General features: G+C 46.4%; 1 protein-coding gene across 1 annotated transcript in view; it reads right to left on the bottom strand.

Moving 5' to 3' along the window:
* Positions 1-20,739, bottom strand: part of RGSL1 (regulator of G protein signaling like 1) — a 65,545-nt gene that overhangs the window by 37,269 nt on the left and 7,537 nt on the right. Inside the window, exon 2 of the mRNA XM_090049749.1 lies at positions 763-867. Coding sequence (XP_089905875.1) covers positions 763-867 — 105 coding nt within the window. The remainder of the gene's footprint in view (positions 1-762; positions 868-20,739) is intronic.

Here is a 20,739-nt window from a genome sequence, read left to right as displayed (position 1 = left end):
CCCTAGCCCTAGCCCTAGCCCTAGCCCCAGCCCCAACCCCACTGCCTCTCTCACCACTGCCTGCCGGCCCCCATCGGAAGCTCCATCCATCGTTTGTGGGGAATAAGTCCCATTAGTCCCCACTTCTGCTGCATATGATTACATCCATCCAGGATTATCTTAAACTGGTTTTAGCCACTTTGAAAGGAGTTTATATGCATTGAATTTATGTTGCATTACAGATTTGAACTAGTTTCCAGTCACTTATACCAACTTATGTGTAATTGCTGTCCCTAGCCTGGAGGATTTGGAGGACACAGGCTCACTGAGTGTCTGCACTACAGTTGTAGTTCATGCTATCAGTTACTGATCCCTGAATGAATACACTGCAATGCTACTGGTTGTTTTCTGCTATTTAGTTTCTAAGTATACATAATTCTCTGCTAATGTTTACCTATTCGAGTTTGTCTGTTCCTTCCCAGCCTGTTGGCTTGTGACCCTGTTCCCCAACAGTTTTTGGTATAAAATTGGAAACCCTCATTTTGGCTTCCTGTGACAGTTGCAAGGCAGTGGGATTCAGTGTACTTGTGCTCCAAGCTTATCTTCAGCAGGGTACTCTTATCCATGGTAGTGTCTTATATAGTGTCCTCACTGCTCATGGTGTTTGATATACATCTTCAGGTTACACCAGCCACCCACTGTGCTGCAGCAGAGACTGCCAGTCTGCATATGAGTATCCATAGGGTAGTAGAGGCCAGTCTGAGGGAAACTGTGTGTGCTTACCTGCCATTTCTTGGAGGAAGGAACGAAAGCGCCACATCCCTCTTGTACCGCTAATGCACTTTTCCAGTAGCCATTGGTCTGCCTTCTTCCATCTCAGCATCTCTGCTGTATGAGAGACCAGAAAGCATCACAACAGGCAGCTGTCTAGTGTGTACATGTACAAGCATATGCTACCAGAATCCTTCAGCTGATCTCTGTTGGTTTCTGTTACAAGGCCAACAGCCAGATCCTGGATCTATGCTCTGTTCCAAAACTCAGTTGCAAACTACGAACCAGTTGGAAATCTTCCACTGTGGATGCCAGGCATATTTTCATACCAACATGTAAAAACACACCCATGTCCTCTACGTTCAGCCATTGCCCTTCCCACATTCTCATCAACCCGTTTCCTTTTTTGCCTGAACTTGGGGCTTCACCAGAAGTCTTTTTATTATCTAATGTTAAACTGAGGCTGAAAGAAGCAGAATTCAGTTCAAAGTCAAGATGGGCTGGGTATTCATAGTTTTAGGATTAACATCACTCCCTTGATTCTATGGACAAGGAAACAAATTGCAGAGTTCAAGGAGGCAGGGATTCACTGTGCATCAGCTGCTCCACACTAACTGCCTGCCTGCTCTTACCTTGCAATATGCAAGTGTTTATCCATGGAGGCTTAAACTTTCTCTGTCCCTTTATCTAGGTAATTTTTATGACCCTCTTTCCCATAGCACCCAAGCAACTTGCATATGAAAACAAACTAAGCAAATTATCTCTTCCCATTTTTTAAAAATGATTTTCCCCACACATCAAAGTTTAAAAATGTAACCAATTTTATAAATATTGGTACCCACACTATTTTCATCTATTCAGACCACAGCTACATACACCAAAGGTGAAGACAACAACTGAATAGAGAAAAGGCAACTGCTTGCATGTCAAAAGCTATCGTGAGTAAGAGACTTTTAGGGTTGTCACAACTCACCGGCCTCCTTGGACCTAATGAAACTGAGAAGCTTCTGACAGAGAATGTAATGAAGGCACAGGTTGGTTTTGCAGAAGTGTGGCAGCCGGTATTTCTCCATCCATGTCAATAAACCTTTGTACTTTGGTACCTGTATTTTCCCCATAACAGACTGATTAGACTGTGATGGAAGGATCTATCCCTGGTGTCACTTCATTAGCTGACTTTGTTAAACAAGAACCCTTTATCAGTTAGGTGCCTGGAAAACTTCCACAATTCAAAGTCTGGTAGAATTTGTTTCTGTATTAACTTTTCAATATAGTAAACCTCTGGGGGGGGACATGACCCTCTTGGTGCCTCTGGGGTTGCCTCTGTGAGAGGAGGGATGTGTTCTGGTCCATGAAGCCAAGTTGGGGAGGAGGGAAGTTGTGGTGACTTTCTCATGACACAGCTAATGCACAGGGGAAGTGGGCTGTCTCCAAGGTGAGCATCAGAGATCATTAATGTCAAAGGACAGGTGAATTCTGCTTGTAACTATGAGAAAGAAGAACCTTATAAGCAATTGCTTAGGATAAGTGTCCTAGGTCTCGGATATTTCAGGATGGAATGTCCTTCAGGAGGTCCAGATGCTCCCAAATTCTAGCGACATTCTGCACATGGGGCCTTATGCAACCTGCCTTGAAGTCATCATGGACCTTTCTATTGACTATTGGCTCAAGCTCATAGTACTTCCCCAGCATCCAGACCTTTATTGCACCTGCTTCTGATTGTTCCCAGGTTTATTCACCCAACTGAATATACGCACTAAGAGAACAAAGGGAAGGGGAGCCACCCTCTGGAAGTCTTGAGCTTAAGATCCTGGTTGTTCTGCCCACCCCCATTCTGGTCTTTCCCTCTTTACCCATCTCTTTTCCTGGGCAGAAGGCTTCAGCCTGCTGCTACATCTTGTAAAGGTTATTGTCTCACCAGGGAGCATGGTAACTCTGGCCACAGGTACCACTGGCGAATACTGGGTATGTAAATGGGTGTCTGACCAAAGACCTGTAAAGAAGGAAGAGGGGATAAGTGAGAGGGAGAAGGGGGAGCCAGAACTTGACTAGCAAATTCAATAACTCATACCATGGGAGAGGCACCTCTCCCATAACCACTCTCATCTCTTATTCTTTCAGGCCAGGTAGAGTTGTCCAGCCTTGTCTCTTTAGCAGACACACTTGATATATTATTGTTAATAATAGTATGTCAGCTGCATGAACTGGAATGAAGGCTCCCCCTGTGTACCAGGTGTTCTTAGTTTATGATCTCTTATTGATCATCTATATTACAGTGGACGCGTCTACACGATACACTACTGCACAGTTATTACTGAATATTTATTAATACTTACTTTAGTAAGTGCTAAATACGCAATAACTGGAGTTACTGCTCAGTAGCACTGGTGAACATCTTTTAGGTTACACTACTGTGCAGTACCATATTAGCACTATCTGTGCTGTGACACAGTACTGCACAGTATTTTTTCACTACTGCGCAGTCAGTGTCTTGTGTAGATGTGCCCATTGAGGTCTAGATTCCCTGATGTACTGGATGTTGTACATGCATCTGGTGGGAGGAGGGGCAGGGGGGGAAGCATGCCTATGTATTTTTAAACAGCATACAGTCTAAAAAGGCAACTCGGAGAAAGAGCAGGAGAAAGAAAATACTACCCTTACTTGTCAGATGAAATAACTTGGCCTAAGTTACCCAGGGAGTCTGGCAGATGTGGGAACTGAATCCAGATCCTGACCCCTAATCCACAAGTCTGCTCCTTTTCTATGAGTCCATTCCTGATAGTCCCCAAAAGTAGGTATTTTAAGAGCAAACTATGGAGGCAGTGGGATACTAAGAAGGCAAATGAGTTCATGAAAAGGGATGTCTCTGTCAAAATAGCCCAAAGCATGAGAGAGTGAGAATTCCTGGCCTAGATAACATCAATACTTCTAACAATAAATTGTTTTGAGCCCCAGCTGGAAGGCAATGTACAACCTTTCTATAGAGGGCAACATCCTGGTAGATGTACTGCACCCAATTTCTGCTAGCTGGTCAGAGGGAGTTAGCTGTTTTTAGAATAGGGAGGACAAATATGCATTTTCACCTAACTGAAATGGCACAGGACAAATGGAACCACCAAGTACCCGGGAGGTCAGGTCACTGTGGTAACTTAATGAAAGATCAAAGTACCAATAATGAGTAATGGCTCAATTAATCCCAGAATGGTCAAAAAACATTATAAACAATACACATGGGGATGCCTTCCTTCATTGATGGAATGCAGCTCAAAAGGCAGCACCTCCTGCAGCTGAGCACCACTTTCCTAGGACCTGGATTCAACAGCAAGTCGGAAAGGAGTGAATGACATGGAATCAACCACCATGCACCACCCCTTAGATATATTCATCCAATCACTAACCATTCCTGAGCCTACTTAGCTCACAATAGCTAAAAAAAGTTATGGGCAAAGATTCGTGGCTGCATGCGTCTGGAAGCAAGGTAGGGATTGCTGCCAGAGAAGTGATACCTGGAAATCCTCAGGAGCCCCTAATACCATAGAAACATGCAACCTCCAAGGGTGAGGGAGATGTGCTAAGATCCACAAGGACCATGAGCTAAACTGCAAGAGGAAAACTTACAGGAAGATTCAGGAAGGTGTTGAAAAAATCGACGAAGACATCATCTTCCAGCAGAACACCAATGTCTGTGGAAGCTATTGTCACTAGAGAGGGAGGAGACCGAGAGAGACAAACACTGAACAAAAAGGGAATTTTGGAAAGCTAGTGTAACCAAGGGGAACGAGTGCTATGAGTTGTATCCAGTCATGGAAGGCGTAGATCTCATGTAACCCCAACTAGACAGTGTTGACTTAAGCTGCAAAAAGCTCACATTTACTTTTTTTGGATCGAGCTGAACCTCCAAGTTGTCACCCAAGATGGTGGTCAGCAGCGTAGTTTATAAAAGGTGAATTAGGACTTAAATAATTTCTGCTAACCCAGTTTCTTAAGACACACAAAAGGAGGGAATTATTTATGTGTAATAGTGGAAATGCTAAATGAAGGTTTCACTGATTCAGAGTTTGCCCTACCATAGGACCCAGTTCCAGAAGTCAGAGGGCAACTTCCTAAATGGGTACGGCACCTTGTCCATGCAGAACGTACACTGTTGGTGCATTTCTTCTGCTCTCAGCTTGAGACTCATTGTAGGCCTTGTCAGGTTCTGGGTTTTTTTTGCTTTTTGTTTTCTAAGTTTGTCTTGGGTGTTAGGGTAAGCTTTGTGACTGTGATGTGTGAGAAGGCCAAATCCTGTGGATCCTTTAAGACCAACTGTTTATTAAATGGCTGCCTATGTTTGCAGGCAACTGGACTCGATATAATACAGGCAGTTTCTTCCAGTCCTGTGTGCCCTGTATTCTGAAATGAGTGATTCAGTAATTCAGGAAAAAACCAAAGTGTCTCTCTCGTGTGCTCTCTCAGAGGAGCAGTGCTAATCACTCCTCCAGGTGGTGTGGGAAAGGAAATTGTTCCTTTCATGAAGTGTATACCAGCTGAGGAATTGTCCCAGTGTCAAACTCCCAGAAATACCATACATCACTGAAGAGGAAAGAGACTCACGCTATGGCTAGAGCGAGTAATGTCCAAAAGTTCCTTTCACTTAAGACTCTAAAAGCACTTTGCCAACTTTATTAATGAATTACCCTTCCCAGTATTCCTTGAGGAATTACTTTTCATGCTTTATTCACGGGGAAGTGAGGAACAAGATGGACAGCTAAAAAAAGTTACAGCGCTCCTCAGACTAATGGCTACTAATGAGAATTTACCCTTAAATAACCAAGATCACACAGCAAATCTGTGATAGAGGCCAGAAGAGATCCCAGATGTCCTACAGCCTAAGCCCGATACTTCCCTCTCCTCTTGCATTTTTTTTTCCATGCAAGGGTCTGTTGATGATAACTCACCAGCAGTGCTCATGTTTCCCTTGCTCTTATTGGTATACTTGTTATAATACAGGCTGTTCTAGAGCGATCCCTCCCTTTGTGACACATTCACAGTTCCTGTTCTGTGGAGTTCCACCTTCCAGGCAGCAACAGATGATTAAAGCGCAGTGCTGCTTTGAAAACAATACTGTTTTCATAGGTACCAGGTTGTTGTTCTTGAATTAATTCTACGCTAAAACTGCCATTCCTCCTTCCTGCCCCTCCCACCCCCCCCTTTAAATGCCAGTCCTGCAAATGTACCATTGTAATCTGAGACAAGCTAGAGTCTTTCCATTTCAAGCATCATACCCTAACAAATGTTAGGAAGACTAAATAGTCCACTCACAATGACCTGGGCAACTCTATTACCTTCTGATCAGGTGCTCAGTGGCACCTGCACAGCCCCCAGTTGCTGTCAGCGTGCCTGCATAGGTCTGACTGATTCACGTTAAGGGCCTGGAGAGAGGACATTTTTATACAAGTATAATTTACACTGGTTTTGTTATCCTAGTGTATTTTACAGGGGTATCCAGAGAAGCTAAATACACAGCTATCCATGAATAGGCATAGATGTTATTACTCTGCCATGTCATAAGGTGGTAGAGTCACTAATAGTCTGTTTGCATTTAGAAGAAGGCCATACTAGGAGAAGTTGTGGAGAGAGAACACTTACACTGATGTAGTTTTAACCCTTATTTTATCCCTACTGTAACTCTGTACCAGCTTTGAGAAAGTTACACAGGTATACAACTCCTGGCTAACGCCAGTGTAAAAAATAATTATAGCAATGTACATGTGTCATGTCTACCAAGATCCTGGGCACAAGTTTGTTAATGAATCCAGCCCTTGCTGCATAATGTTGGTTATGCAGAGCTAATATGATTAACTTACTGAATTGTTAACACGGAAAGCTGCCTGGAGCTCAGCCATAAGTGCTGCAGCAGGAAGAGACAAAAGGAAAAAATTGCCCTGTAGGCAGCAATAATCCATCTTGAGCATTCATCTCAAACTGTTTGGTGTGAAGAATGCATAATGCATCTGCTATGCAGGAGCTGCTGTTCTCCTCATTCCCATAGATCTCTGACATTTTGGTGTCAGGCAGACACCTCCCTTTCCTCTGCCCAGGTAGACTGAAACTCTATGGAAAGATACCATCCAAGAAAGTGGCCTGCCATTTGGGGCTGTGGTGGCACATGGCAAACAGGGAAAAACAAAGAAGCAGGCTGCAGGGGAAACCATTTAGGAACTGTGCACAGGGCATGCTGCAGCCAGCAATGGAGACCTGCTGTGGGATCACTGTGCCAGTGCTAGACCCTGCAGCAGGATTCAGGCTTGTGCAAGACTTGAGGGAAAACAGCAGATACTGGGCCGCAAGCTGGTGCTAGCAGGCTTCATTGATATCAAACTGCAGAAAAGTAAGGGTGAGCCTCAACAGCATTTGTACTTTAAGGTTTTAAATTATTTCTATAGAAGATACTGAAAAACTATGTGATCTAATTTGCTAATGCTTTGAGCTTGTACCCTAATGTAAAAAAAGTGTAAGGTATAAAGCAGGGGTCAGCAATGTTTTGGGCTGAGTGCCAAAACCCCCCATAACGTGGACTCGGAAGATGTTGGTGTGCCAGGGGTGGGTGGCAGGAGAGCTACAAGGGGCCTGGTCCTTATTGTGGCAATGCAGCCCTGGACCTTTTCCCCACCATACTCTTCGAGGCATGTGTACAGCCACTGCCTGCAATGAGCCAGGCTGGGGCTCCAGACCCCAGCAAAGCTGCTTGCAGCCTCACGGCTGCCTACTGCAAGCAGCCTCGGCTCTGGGTAGCACCCACCATGGCCTGGGCTGTCACAGCAGGCAGCTTCATGCCTGCAAGCAGCTGCACCAGGGTCCAGAAACCTGGCCTGGCTTGTTGCTGGCAGCAGCTGCACATGTGCCTCCAGGAGCATGGCAGGGAAGGGGCTGGGGTTGTGCTGTCCTAGGTCCCTTCTCTACTGTGCACCCTGAGGCATGTGTCCAGCCACCACTGGTCACAGAGTGGGGCTGGGGCACCCCAGAGCATCCATAACAGCCTCTTAGCCCAGGCTCCGGGCAGCTGCTGCCTGCCATGGAGGCTTCTTGCATCGGGGCTCACAGCCTGGGCTCCGTGGATGGTGGAAGCTGCCTAGAGCCCGGGCCAGCTGTGGTGCCCCAAGCAAAATGGCCTCATGTACCACATGCTCTGGCATGCTGACCCCTGGTGTAGACACTGACAGGGCTGGCTAGGGCATAAGTGTGCTTCAGTGCAGGGGCTGTCTGCCAACTAGCCCCACACTAGAGCATGCTCATGCCCCAACCAGCCCCTCTGCAGCACGTTGAGCCAGGTTGGAGCAGCCCTGTACTAGCGGGGTGACCCCAGGCCCTCTGCCAGCTGGGGTGCTCCAACTCAGCTCGATACACTGCAATTCCAGATGCACGTGTAAACATGACCTCCAGGAGCAATAAATTGCCATATGAACTGTGCTGGAGTCTATTCAGCTATGCTAATTGCATGAATAGATGTGCCTACTGTGTCCAAAAGGGAAGGGTGACTGTGTAAACTTTTGTATTGGTAATGTATAATTTCCCAATAATTGGCTTTAAAACTAGACAAGTATGGAAATTCCTTAGAGGGTAACTAATGGGGGGGTACCAATTTAATTAAAATGAGCACAGATTGTCCAACAACATTTAAGCATGATGAACTTTATATTTCTCAGCCGAAGGTATTGGTAAAGTTCTCTAAAAATGTGAACTAACTGATTTCAAAGGCTGTGTTTGATACTGATGGAGGAAGGTACATACGTAATCTGAAAGGCCATAAGTTACTATCAAGGGGAGACTGTCTTGTAAAATATTAAGAAGAATAGTAGATTGAGAGGAAAAAAGAGAGAGACTTTTTAAATTTATAAATATTGCATGGAGATTTGACCTATATTTACCTTACTCTTTGCAATCAAAAATGTACTGGAGCAAGTTCATCACTCGTGTAACTTCTCTGTAGTCTATGGAATTACACTGGGAAATAATTTAGTCCATTTAGTATGTGTGCTATTAAACTATTTCTAACTTTTTCCTTGGGGGAGAGGAAATTACTAAAATACTCCCAGTTTCACAGGCCTATACCTGGTTGCTAGGTAAAGAACAAATATGCTATAAAATGTATGGGTCTTCATCACCATTAACCTCTAAACCTTCTCTGGTTCCCCACTTCATAGACTCTGTGTATAAAGCAGATGATTTATTCCCTCCCAGCAGGTACAGAATTTTTTTCTAACTTACAACATCCTGTTTGTGCTTTGGAGTAGGGCTTTGTGAAGCTTTGGGCCCTGATTCAATTTGGTGGAGATTTGGCCCAATTCAGTGGCCAAATCTCTGAATCCAAATTGAATCAGAGGACCCTTTAATCTCTCCAAATCAATTTGGACCCCTCTGAATCAATTTGGACAGATTTGGTGATGTAGACGTAGATACAGTTTTAAATTTTTTTCTACATACCTCTAGGTAGCGGGGGCTCTGAACTCTGCAGTGCTGGGGCAGATGCAGCATCCCACAGAAGCGGGGGGGGGGGGGGGGGGTGAAGGGAGGGGGGCTCCTCGACACACTCAGCAGCAGACCTAAAAGTGGACCAGAAGCACTTCCAGGTCTACTGGGGAGTGTGCTGGCCCTCCCTCCAGCTCCGCAACTGGTGCCTCCTGGGTCTGGGGGGACTGCCGGGGTCTCCCTGCGGCTGATCACAAGGCTGGAGGAGTGTGGGGGGCCCAGTGTGCTCCCTAACAGACCCAAAAGCTGACTGGAAATACTTCTGGTCCGCTTCCGGGTTCCCTGCTGTGGGATGCTCCATCCTCCCTAGCACCACAGCGATCACAAGGCACGCTGCTACTTCAAGGTAGATAGGAAAAACTTTTAAAGCTGTCCCTGTGTCCGAATCACTGGTTCACCAAATCAGCATCGAATCATCAGATTCGGATTCGGCCCAAATCGAATCGGGGACAGTGATTCGAGTCAATGGATCAAATCACTGTCCCTGATTCGGGCTGTATCCGAATCCAAATAGAATAGGGCCCGTTTTGCACACCCTACTTGGACCATATCAGGGATTTGTATCAATAAATCTGAAAACCCTGGGAGCCAGGAGACGTACAGGGAGCCAGCTCCGATTCGCTAGAAATCCAGAAAGTTGATTAATCACATCTGCTGGAGCACAGAAATAAATGCACTCCGGCAGACTAGCGTCATGTGTATCAGTGCCTCCGCACTGAAAAATGGCAGCGGGGCACTTTGAACTAAAGCTTGTTTGATGAGCTTTCGTTCACTCTGCCACCATTTTTTGGCACAGGGGACACTGATCCACATGACACCTGGGCGCTTTTAATTAGCATGGCTAGCTAATTAAAACACCCCCTGCACCTCCTGTAGCATTTGTAAAATGAGAATTTGGGTATGTCTACGTTGTCAACCTCCCTCCCACCTCCATTTTCCTCTTGACTGTTAGAAAACAATGTTGCCAGATTAATTTAAGACTGTAATTATAACACCAAAAAAAGATTTTTTTTTTAATCTGGTTGGCTAGCCCTTGTTAGCTGACATGTTTTAAAATTACACTAAATCACTGTAACTTTGATTTTAACTCATGTTAATTCCAGTTGCTGTTAAAAAACAAGTTATCTTAATTTTACTGTTTTCAACCAGCTATCCCTGGTTAACCAGCTCAGCTGAAGAACATATTTTCTGCAGTGTTAATTGCAGGCCTAAATTAGCCTGCTAACACTTTTTTCTACTGGCTGGAAGAAATATATGCTCCTTAACAGCAGGTGGTGCTGTCAGATGAGAAATGCTAATTTTTCACAGCTTTCTGCAGCTCTAAGTATTTCATACAAGTTATCCTGAATATACCAGCAGAAAGTCTGGAAACTGAACAGTGCACTCTAATTCAAAGAAATTCCTTTCATGTCAGGATTACTGTTCCCCTCCACCCTGAGTTACGGATAGGAATAGATCCAGGTTTGCACACATGTCCATGTCAATGCTATTGACATATCTACTGGAGTTAGCAGGGGCTTGGGACTCCTGAGTCACAATCCTGACTTCCCTAATGACAACTAAACTTAACAACCCAGAGCCAGAGGCTTCATCCCTCTGGATGTCAGTCATCTGTACAGTGAGGATATTTATGCTTATTCACCAATCCCATGGCAGTATGATAAAGTTTAATACATTAGAGTTTGTAGTGAGCTGTGAGACCTCTGTGTTTGCTAAAGTAAATTATCCTCCTTTAGAAGTCAGGGCCCCATCGTGGCACATTGCTGTGCTCAAACAGCCGAACATTCACCAGCGGAGCCTAAAAACATTCTGAGTTCAGCTACGTCCACTTTATCCCAGCAGCACAGCGGACTTGAACCTGCTAGATACAGATGGTGGATAAGTCCTCTTCTGTAAGGGAGCTGTGCATTGGCATCAGCCTGGCAGTCAGGACAAGCATGAAAGCATGGAGTTAAGTATAGAGAGTAGAATGGGCCAAGGAAGAATACAGCAGAGTGGAGATGCACCATGCCAGAGGTTCTCAAAGTGTGGTCTGCAAGCTCCATTCAGGCGGTCCACAGAAAGTTTAAAGCAATCAAGAATATCTGTACTTGGCCCTGCGCGCTTTATTTTTTCCGACGACTGAGATCAAGGCCGTTTTGATGACGATGCAAAAAAAAGTTTATTAAGTGGTCCACTGAGACCCTCAGCAATTTCAAGTGGTCTGTGAAAAAGAAAGTGAGAACTACTGGACTACGCTATAGCCAACTGTTCATTGCTGAGCAGTCATCTTTGCCTCTGACATGAGAGCTGCCTTTCTGCCACTTATGCCAGTGCCAGGAGGCATGGGATCGGGGAACTTTGAGTAGCTCCCTGCACTCCTGCCTCACTTCAGTACTTCTGAACAGAGAGATTGGGTTGGGTGGACAGCTAGGGTCCCCATAGTCTGCTTGGCCATCAGCCACGGTCTGTGATGATGCTCCGTTCTTTGCCATGATGGGATCCAGTAAAGAGAAATAGCTTTTGCTGGTGCTTGTGCACCAGTATGTGGTCAAAGTCAGCAGCCAGCTGGAACGGTGGGTGTCTGAAATTAATTCTGTACTGGTGGGATGTTGAGTGAAGGGCTGTGAAGCCTGCTCTGTTGAAGCCAATGAGGTCCTTGCCAATGATCCCAGTGGACAGAAAATGGGTTCACTTATTGTTTCACACTTATGTTCTCCATATTATGAAAATGGTGCAGAAGCCAGGCTGATGGTGTAAAAGGCTTCTGCCACTTTTCAGAGGCAGCATAATTATAGCAACCTATAGGACATTCAGAAATGCCTGTTTCAGTAATCACAGCAATTCCTGGAAATTGAAGCAGGGGCTGTCAGCAAAAGCAGTGCTACTTTCTTTCCCAGAGCACAGTGACATCAAGGCCAAAAGATCACCCCTAGTGCATGGACCTCCCACTGGAGTCAGCAATCCTGTTAATCCAGGTGAGTCATGGACACTGAGAGATCAGTTTTCAGAGCTCTGCCCTGGGTTTTCAAAATCCTCTTGAAGAGCCAGGGGGAGCTGTCATTCTAATGACTTCTGTGGGCAGCAAATCAAGCCTGCTATATTGGCAGGCTATGCCTATTACATATACAAAAATGGCCTTGTCACAGTTGCCAACATTTAACTTACCGTTTTTCCCACAAGAGAAGCATTCACATAAACTGGGGATCTGGTGGTGGGGGCAGAGAGCAGAGAACAAATTCCCTTCTGCCACAGAGCCATAAAGCTACAGGAAATAGCTTTAATAATTAGATTTTTGAAGCTGATAATTCTCTGTCTCTGCTCAACAACTTCTCCTCTTACCAAAGTGAGGTGACAAAAATAGGTAAACCAGTCCTACTTGTCCCGTGTTCCCTGCCACATACTCTGCATGATGTGGCATCAGCAGAAGGCATAAGCAGCATAAGAATATAAGCAGTGCCATACGGGGTCAAACCAATGGCCCGCCTAGCCGACATCTTGTTTCTGACAGTGGTAAATAGTAGATGGTTTACACGGACAGAATATGAACAGGGCCTGTCTAGTGTAACCCATTTCCTGTCATATAACCTCTGACATCAATGATAATTGATTTTGGGGGTGCCAGAACATGCGTTCCCTGACTCTTCTGTTTAATAGCTATCAATGGACTTGTCACCCATGGATCTGTGAAGTCTCTTTTGAACCTGGTTATATTCTCTGCTTCTAAAATCTATGAAAACAAGTTCCAGAGGTTGACTACATGCTGTGTAAAAAAGTACTCCTTTTAGTTTTGAACCTCTCTCCTGCCAATTTCAATGAGCACCCTCTAGTTCTTGTATTGTGGGACTTGGAGAATTACACTTCCCTGCTCACTTTGTCTACCCTCCCTTAGTGATCTTGCAGACTTCCATTATATCCCTCTCAGCCACCTTCTTTCCAGACTGAACAGGCAGCTGGGGAGGCTTCGTCACAGAAAATTTTGAAAAAAATGTGCAGCAAATGTTGACCTGGTTGCAACATGTCACTCATCCAGAGCTTGTCTGCACCCTGTTCTGTTTTCTAGAACAGAAACCTCACTGTGCCCACAAGGGAGCAGAAAGAGATTTCTTCATGATTCCACAAGGAGTTGGATGCAAGAGCCTCCTTTTACTTCCTCTGTGGAGTTGCACATGAGGAGGTATGGCCTGCTACTGTTGGCAGGCTCTGGAAGGCATTGGCAAGTCCCTTCAGCCAGGGTTAGTTCAAACAGTGCTTCTCAATTGCAGCTGCCTGGCTTTGTCTGCAATTGGTAGGGGAGTGTGATGTAGTGCTAATGGTGTCTGTTCAGAACAAATGTTCTCTGGTGTGGTGAGAATCGGAGTCGTGGGGGAAATTGGGACATTCTCCCTTCGACCATGGTCCAGGCAAATTTCCCAGTCACTACTCTGCTGCTTTCACCTGGTCATGTGCCCTTCTTTTTCTGCTCCCCAGAGTGAGGCATTGCAGGAGATGCTGGGCAGCAAAGCTCTGCTCATTCTAACTAAATAGTATAAAATGAAGGAAACAGAACCCCATGGTACAGTTCTGGAAGAGTGGATTACAGATCCAGCAGCCCCTCCATTGCTAATCTGGCCCCCAGGAAAGTGCCAGTCAACATCTGGTGAGGCTGTATTTTTGCTATGGCTATTGTATGCATGACTCTGTTCCCACCTGTTTAGAAGTATCAGTTAGGGGGAAATACTTATTGAGTTGTTAACTTGAGCAAATTTGTGGGCCAGATCCCCACCAACTGCTTGGAGCTTCACTGACTTCAACAGAAATGCTTGTCTTGTATCAAGTTGACTTCAGTGGGACTATAGTGGTTTACACCAGAACAGGGTCTAAAAGTCATTGAGGGTGAGATTAGAGGTTGCAATTAAACCTTGTTAAGGGCTCTTTGAACATGAAAGATTACACATTCACACTTGTTAACAAGTGCTAAATGCCTTCTAGGCATCTTAAAGATATGCCATTTGAAGTGAGGGTTTTTCTTTGAGCTGTGCTAACAAGCTTCATTCTGCCTAACTTCTAATTGTTCATGGAAAAATCAAATGACCAATACACAGTCCTCCAGTATCCCAGGAGGCACTGCTCCCAGGTAGACTAGCTGTCACCCTGGGCCTTGATGGTGCCCTTGTCTTCCGAACAGCCTGGATAGTGGTGCAGCAGCTGGTGAGTGGGAAGAGAAGCTGCTGGGCTGATGGTGTGGCGGGCATAGGCCAAGCAGAGGAAGGATGAGAGCTGCTGCGGTGGGGGGCTGTACACACAGCACAGCACACCACTCCCCCCCCCCCCACACCATAGCACAACACGCATACATGTACTCACAGCACAACACGCACATGAGCAGGGCAGGGGGATGGGTGTGTTCATGTAATGCACCTCTGGCTGCTACCCTGTGGCAATAGGAGAGCTCCTTGCTGTGCTCCCAGGCTCTGTGCAGCCCTGTATGTATGTGTACATAGAGCAAACCTGTCAGCTCATACCCATGCCCCTGCTCACCAGTCCACTGGCAGCTCAGAGCTGTGTACCTTACAGAGGGTATTGATCCTGAACCTGCACTGCTCCCAGCATATGCTAACTTTAACAAGACTTAACATTCCTTAAAGTTAGCAGGTGCTAACTGTAATGTGTAAGCACACCTAAGGGGTAGTAACCATGGAAATACATGATGCCTTTTCTACAGAGTCATTTTTCATTGCAGAACAGCCATGCAGCAGCTCAGAGGCAGAATTTGGTGGTGTGAGTGTGTGTTTGTGCCTTGCACTTCTACAATTATCATGATGCCTAGGATAGCATGAGTCTGACTCTCCCCACAGGAAAGGTAGGATTTGAACTCAAGACATCTGAATACCATGAATAGTTAGTTAATTTGGGCTTTTTTCTGGGTTTTGCCCTAATCCTTATCATCCCCACAGAAAAGGTCTCTGAGCCAGGAACTTTGACTGCCTATACACATGCTTGTGGGGGAGGGCATTTTAATAAGAGCAGTTCCTTTGGAGCTACTTTAATTAAAATGCTTTATCATCATGTGTATTAAGCCCCTGAAGGTTTAAAAATGACCGTGGGATGCTTTATCTAAATTTTGTTCAATGATGAATAAATAGATTAATAGTTAGATCAATAGATAAAGTGCTCTCCCCAGCCATTTTTAAATGTGCAGAGATATATATGCAGGATGGTGAGGCCATGCAGGAGCGCTCTAATTAGAATGCTTAATTGAGTCTGTTCTGACACATTATAATTAGAACCGGAACCAGAACCTATATAGGAAACCTTTAAATCCAGGCCATCTGACCGGGCTGGAGGCATGCAGGAAACCAGACTTCAGAGTCGTTTAGGCTGGACTCTACCCACTTCACAGTGAGGAGGAAGGCCACATCATTCAAGTGGGCAAAGCTACAAAACCCTAGTTCATATAGAGCTACTAACCCCCTCTTCTCCCCCCCCAGTCTGAACACAATCTGATCCTTTTTCCCTGTCAGATGACAATCTCTTCTAAAAATTCTCCAGGCAGTCTTAGGAAGGACTTGCTGGCATTCATCTTCCCTGGATTCCAGTATGGACCAGCATCCTTCTCTAGCAAACACAGAAGGCCTGTACCCCACGTACCACAGTGCTGTTTTAGACTCCTTTCCCTCCAGGGTCTCTTTCCCTGCTTCTGAAGTCATCTTCTGTTCCCTCTTCTGTCTATAAATAGTGATTTTGTTTTTGGGGTGGGCTATCCCTCTCCAAGAAACTCTTTTTAACTGCTTATCTCCAGCAGTTGCTTCTCTTCTCCTCCCAGTTACAGTGGTGAGATTGCGAAAAACACACTGTATAGGGAAGGAATCTTCATTCACAGTCTATGTTTCAGGGAGACTGCCAGAAGCTCTGGAAAACACTCTGGAGGGTAACAAGGCCCTCAAAACCACTTCCAAGAGGGTTACGTAGTTTCAAAGAGGAAGTCTCTCTCACCAATATAAAGAACTAGGGCTCCCCAGCACATAAAGATGCCAAACTTAGCTCACAGTTGACTGGAGCCTTACCACAGGATTTCCTTCTCAGTTACCTGCAGTAAATTATCCACTGGAAGGTGTCACATACTTGGAGGACCCATGTGTGCAGGCTTTGCTAGATGACAGTTTCCTCCATTTACAACAGCTGTGGAGCAGCCTGGGACTGGAGTTTGGTCACACTGAGAGAGGCATCGTGGTTTTGGTGCTGCACCAGAAGGAACACAGTAAAATCACTTTTTAGAGTGTGCGAGGGAAGAGCAGAGTAAGTGTGGTTTGGAAAGCAGCAGAACTGTTTGCACAATGGGTAGATAAGGACAGGGTTGCAACACCAACCACGTCAGAGGCCTCCCTTCACTTTCTAACAAGTATTAATTATTCTAATCCTATTAGTGGGTGGGCTTACCCCCTTTATGATTAACATCACCCTCTCTATCCCTCTATTCATCAACAAGCACAATGGTCAAATCCCTAAGTGGTACAGCAGGTTAATTCATGTCCAAGCCTTCTGTTGTAAGAGTTCCCACCTCTTTTATTGCTTAAATTACAAACGGAGCAAGCTTGATGGTCTCAGCCTTGTCCAGTATAAGCTGGTACAACTTACAACTGTGACTAAGTCCAAGGCTAAATGAGCAAGGGGTGAAAGGTGTGCTGGCAGGACTAGCTCCATGTGCACAAAACCTGGATGAGCTCTCTTTAAGGCTATTAGCTTCATGTGTCTTTGAGTAGAACTGATGTAGTTGTTGGGGTTTTTTTGTTATTAACTGGGGTGCCCCAGGGGTTAATTTTCCTCTGAATCTGGCCCCTATAATCAGCACCTACTCCACAATCTTTGACTAATACCCACCAGTGACTCAGTGGGCATATCTACACAAGGCACTTTAAAGTACGTTAGCCTAAATTAAAGGCGCATTAGGGTGCGCAACTACATGTGAGAACCCTTAAAATACTTTTAAAATGGTGATTTTGAGCTAATTGCAAGTAAATTTGATAACCGGAAGGTATCAAAATTAGGTGCAAACAGTTAAAGTGCATTAACGCATGTGTAGATGCATTAAAGCTGTGTGTGTATGTACTAATTTGGGACTAGCTTAGTCCCAAGTCAGTCCACACACAACATTAATGCGCTATAATACTTGCATGTGTAGACACCTACCTAAACCCGTTTAATGTACATTAAGCTAATGCACCTTAAATTTAGGTGTGCCAAAATGCATGTGTAGACACACCTATTATAGACTCTGCATCCCCCCACCATGTCCACAAACCATTGGAACTAGAAAATTGCACAGAGGTTTTGAGAGCTGGCATCCCTTCAGGTGTCTGCAAACAACCACAAGCCCCAGCCTACCATATCATGCTCAATTTTTGCTACTGATCCACTTTCCATCCCAAACTTTAGCCTACCTGCTGGACCAGTTAGTTAGGGGAAGGACAGGGGCAAAGTTGCTCTTTGAGTACTGGTTTACCTCACTTTAGTTCAGGAGCAGGCAATTATTTTGGGTGGAGGGACACTTACTGAGTTTTGGCAAGCCATCAAGGGCCGCACGATAGGCAGCCAGGGGCAGATAAATGTTAATTTTCTAAATTTTTTAGGGGCCACATGCACCAGATAGAATGGCTTGGTGTGCCACATCTGGCCCCTGGGCTGCATTTTGCCCACCCCTGCTTTAGTCCCTGTTGTGAATGTGTTGTGGTTCTGTGGGCTCCATCATACTTGCACTCCAGTGGTCTTGGAAGTAGAGTACAGAATTTCCCCCTTCCCTTCTCCCAATTTCTTCTCTGAAGACTGAGTCAGAGTAGATTGCTGAAAGATTTTTTCCTGTTTGAACTCTCTAGTCTCATTCGCACAAGTGTGGATGTTTGGTTCCCTGGATACAACTAGTGAAAGCCACTAGTTGTCCCTGGGGAATGCCTGTGCTTTCCCCAGGGACAACTAGGGATCCCAGGTTACTCTGGGTGGGGTAGGGGAGGCTGGGGCCAACACTGGGCTGGTCCCAGCAGCCTTACTGGGGGCCTCCGGGGGCTGCAGCAATGGTGATCCTGATGCTTGGAGCCTAGCCAGCAGCTGGAATGTAGGTCCAGCCAGCCAGGCTCCAGTTTTGAGTGATGCACACTGCCCCCACATGCACTGGTCTGCTTTTTTTTGAAGGGGGGAGGGAGGGGTTCAGTGCCCCCTCCCCTGCTCTGCTCCAAAACAGCTGAACATACCGCATGGCTGTGCTTGTCTGGATGAGGCCTCTTTGTGTTTTTTTGTGCGGGTTTTCTCAGCAACTGCAGGACCAGTCCATTTTCATTTATCTTTCCATCCCTTTCACTTGCAGGGCTCATTGCAGTGGCCACAGTGCCCCAACATTTGGTTTCTAGAAAACTTTTTTCCAGTGGAATTAAAACCAAAGCAAAATGTTTGGAAGCAAGATATCTAGGTTTGGTCTGTTTGGTACCGGCTAATTTTTACACAACCTAACACCTGTTTCTGCAAAACAAACCATTGGTCCAAGTGAAGACATCAGAAAGAAAAAACATGAGAAGGAAACACTGAATGTGTCTTTTAAGTCAGTATAATCTCAGCTGGCATCAAAATCCCCACATACTTTAATCCTCATTGTAGGGAGTCAGTACAAGATGGATTCATGCCTCCAGTGCACATTTCTTATTTAATGTATTGGATTCAATTGTGACTAGCGCTGTAGCAACAAAGTTTGGTGTCTTGGGCAAAGTATGCAGTGACAGCCCGCCCTTGTGATGCACATAGACCCGGGGTGCAGATGCCCTCCCATTCTTGCTCAGGAGTGCACGCAGTGGCGGGAGCCGCCCTTCCCATAGGCTGAGGGAGAAAAAATTATTTGAGTGCGTATGTGCACTCCCCAGCAGGTAAGTCTGTGAGGGCAGGGGGAAGGGGCATGGAGGGGTAGATCGAGGCTTCTGTGGTGAAGGAGAGAGTGGGGCACAGGCAGGGGCTGGGGTGAATGGGGCCCCAGCTGTGCCAGGTGGTGAGACAATCGGAGCCCAAGTGGCTTGTCCAGGGGCATGGTGGTGGTGATGGGGGAGCTCCTGCTGCTGTGTGCACCCTGGCAGAGGTCCAGGGAGCATGTAGACTCTGATCTGTGTGTAGGGTGGAGGTGGCCTTCCGCTATGCACTGGGCTTTGTGCCTCGCTGCTGCTGCAGCTGCCTGCTGCAGCCGCGCAACACCATGTGCATCCCAACACCAAATGGGCAGGGGGTGCAGTGCAGCCCAGTGGTGAATGCACATGGCATTGCATGGCTCTCAAGGCAGCTGGAGTGGCAGGGGGCACAAAGCCCAGTGCACAGCAGCAGCCTGCCTCCACATGCCAGGGTGCCAGGGTGTGTACGATGGTGGGAGCTCACCCTCCCCCTACGTCCCTGGACAGTGGCAATGCGCAGGGGGTGCATGTGCACACCCTGAGAGCACTGGTGTACCTCCTGACAGGCTGCACTCCCTGCGTAGGTGACGGGCGGGGGGGGCAAACAGGAGTGCCAGTGCCCCCCCTGCGAGTGCAGCCGGGGAGTGGGAGCGCCAGATGTAGCACCGCGGCCACTTCCGGGAGTGCTGCAACTGGGAGTGCCCCAATTCCGGGAGTGCTCCCCCGGTCAGTGAGACTGGCCGCAGGGGGGGCATGTGCCACCCCGACTAAGGTGGCACCAGTTGTCTATGTCCCTGGATAAGCCTCCTGGGCTGGCTGGGGCCCCATTCACCCCTGCCTCTGCCCCACGCCCTCCTTCAATGTGGGGGCCTCGATCTGCCCACCCCCCCAAGCCCCTTTTCCTTCATAGACTGGTACTTGTCTGCTGTGCTGGGCAGCCAGTGATCCACACACTGGGCTGTGATCCTGGCTGCATGTGTGCCCCTCCCCATCCCGGCTGCAGCTGCCCAGATTCCCTTGTGGCCCTACCCACTTTCCCATGTTTGGAGGGGGCTGAGCCCCATTAACCTCTGCCTTCCACTGTCTATAGTCCCCCCCCTCCAAGGTGCTCATGGCTCTGTCCTGTGCCTTGCTCCAGCTAGGCAGCACCTGTTGGCACCCCTTCTCTTTGGTGCCCAGGGCAATCGTCCCATTCGTTCCCCCCTTTGCTAAAGTACTGATTGCAGCTACAGCTTTAACACTGAATTTCCTTAGAAACAGGCCAGTCATGAGATTCTACATGTTGCTGTGCTTTAGTACTTCCTTTTGGAAGTACTAGTTAGCCATCACGTGTAGACTTGCGTGATAGCTATGTTGCCATAGCGTACCGTACAGTGACGTAGCACATCACTATGTCACCATAGGGCAACATGTAGACACACCCTGTCTAACACTTGTTATCTGCAACTTTGACTTCCATTTTACAGCAATTTTCCAATTTGGGACGACAACTCAGACTTCTGAAATCTCAATCTGGTGCTTTGCACTTTACAGGTTCTTAAGTATGTTATATTTGTACTTATGCCGCTAGTTCTGAAAAATTGCATCCCTTACTCAATCAACT

The sequence above is a fragment of the Crocodylus siamensis genome, chromosome 5, assembly GCF_052110815.1.
Source record: "Crocodylus siamensis isolate JL-2025a chromosome 5, ASM5211081v1, whole genome shotgun sequence".
Lineage (NCBI taxonomy): Eukaryota > Metazoa > Chordata > Crocodylia > Crocodylidae > Crocodylus > Crocodylus siamensis.
This window is presented reverse-complemented; position numbering and strand designations above follow the sequence as displayed.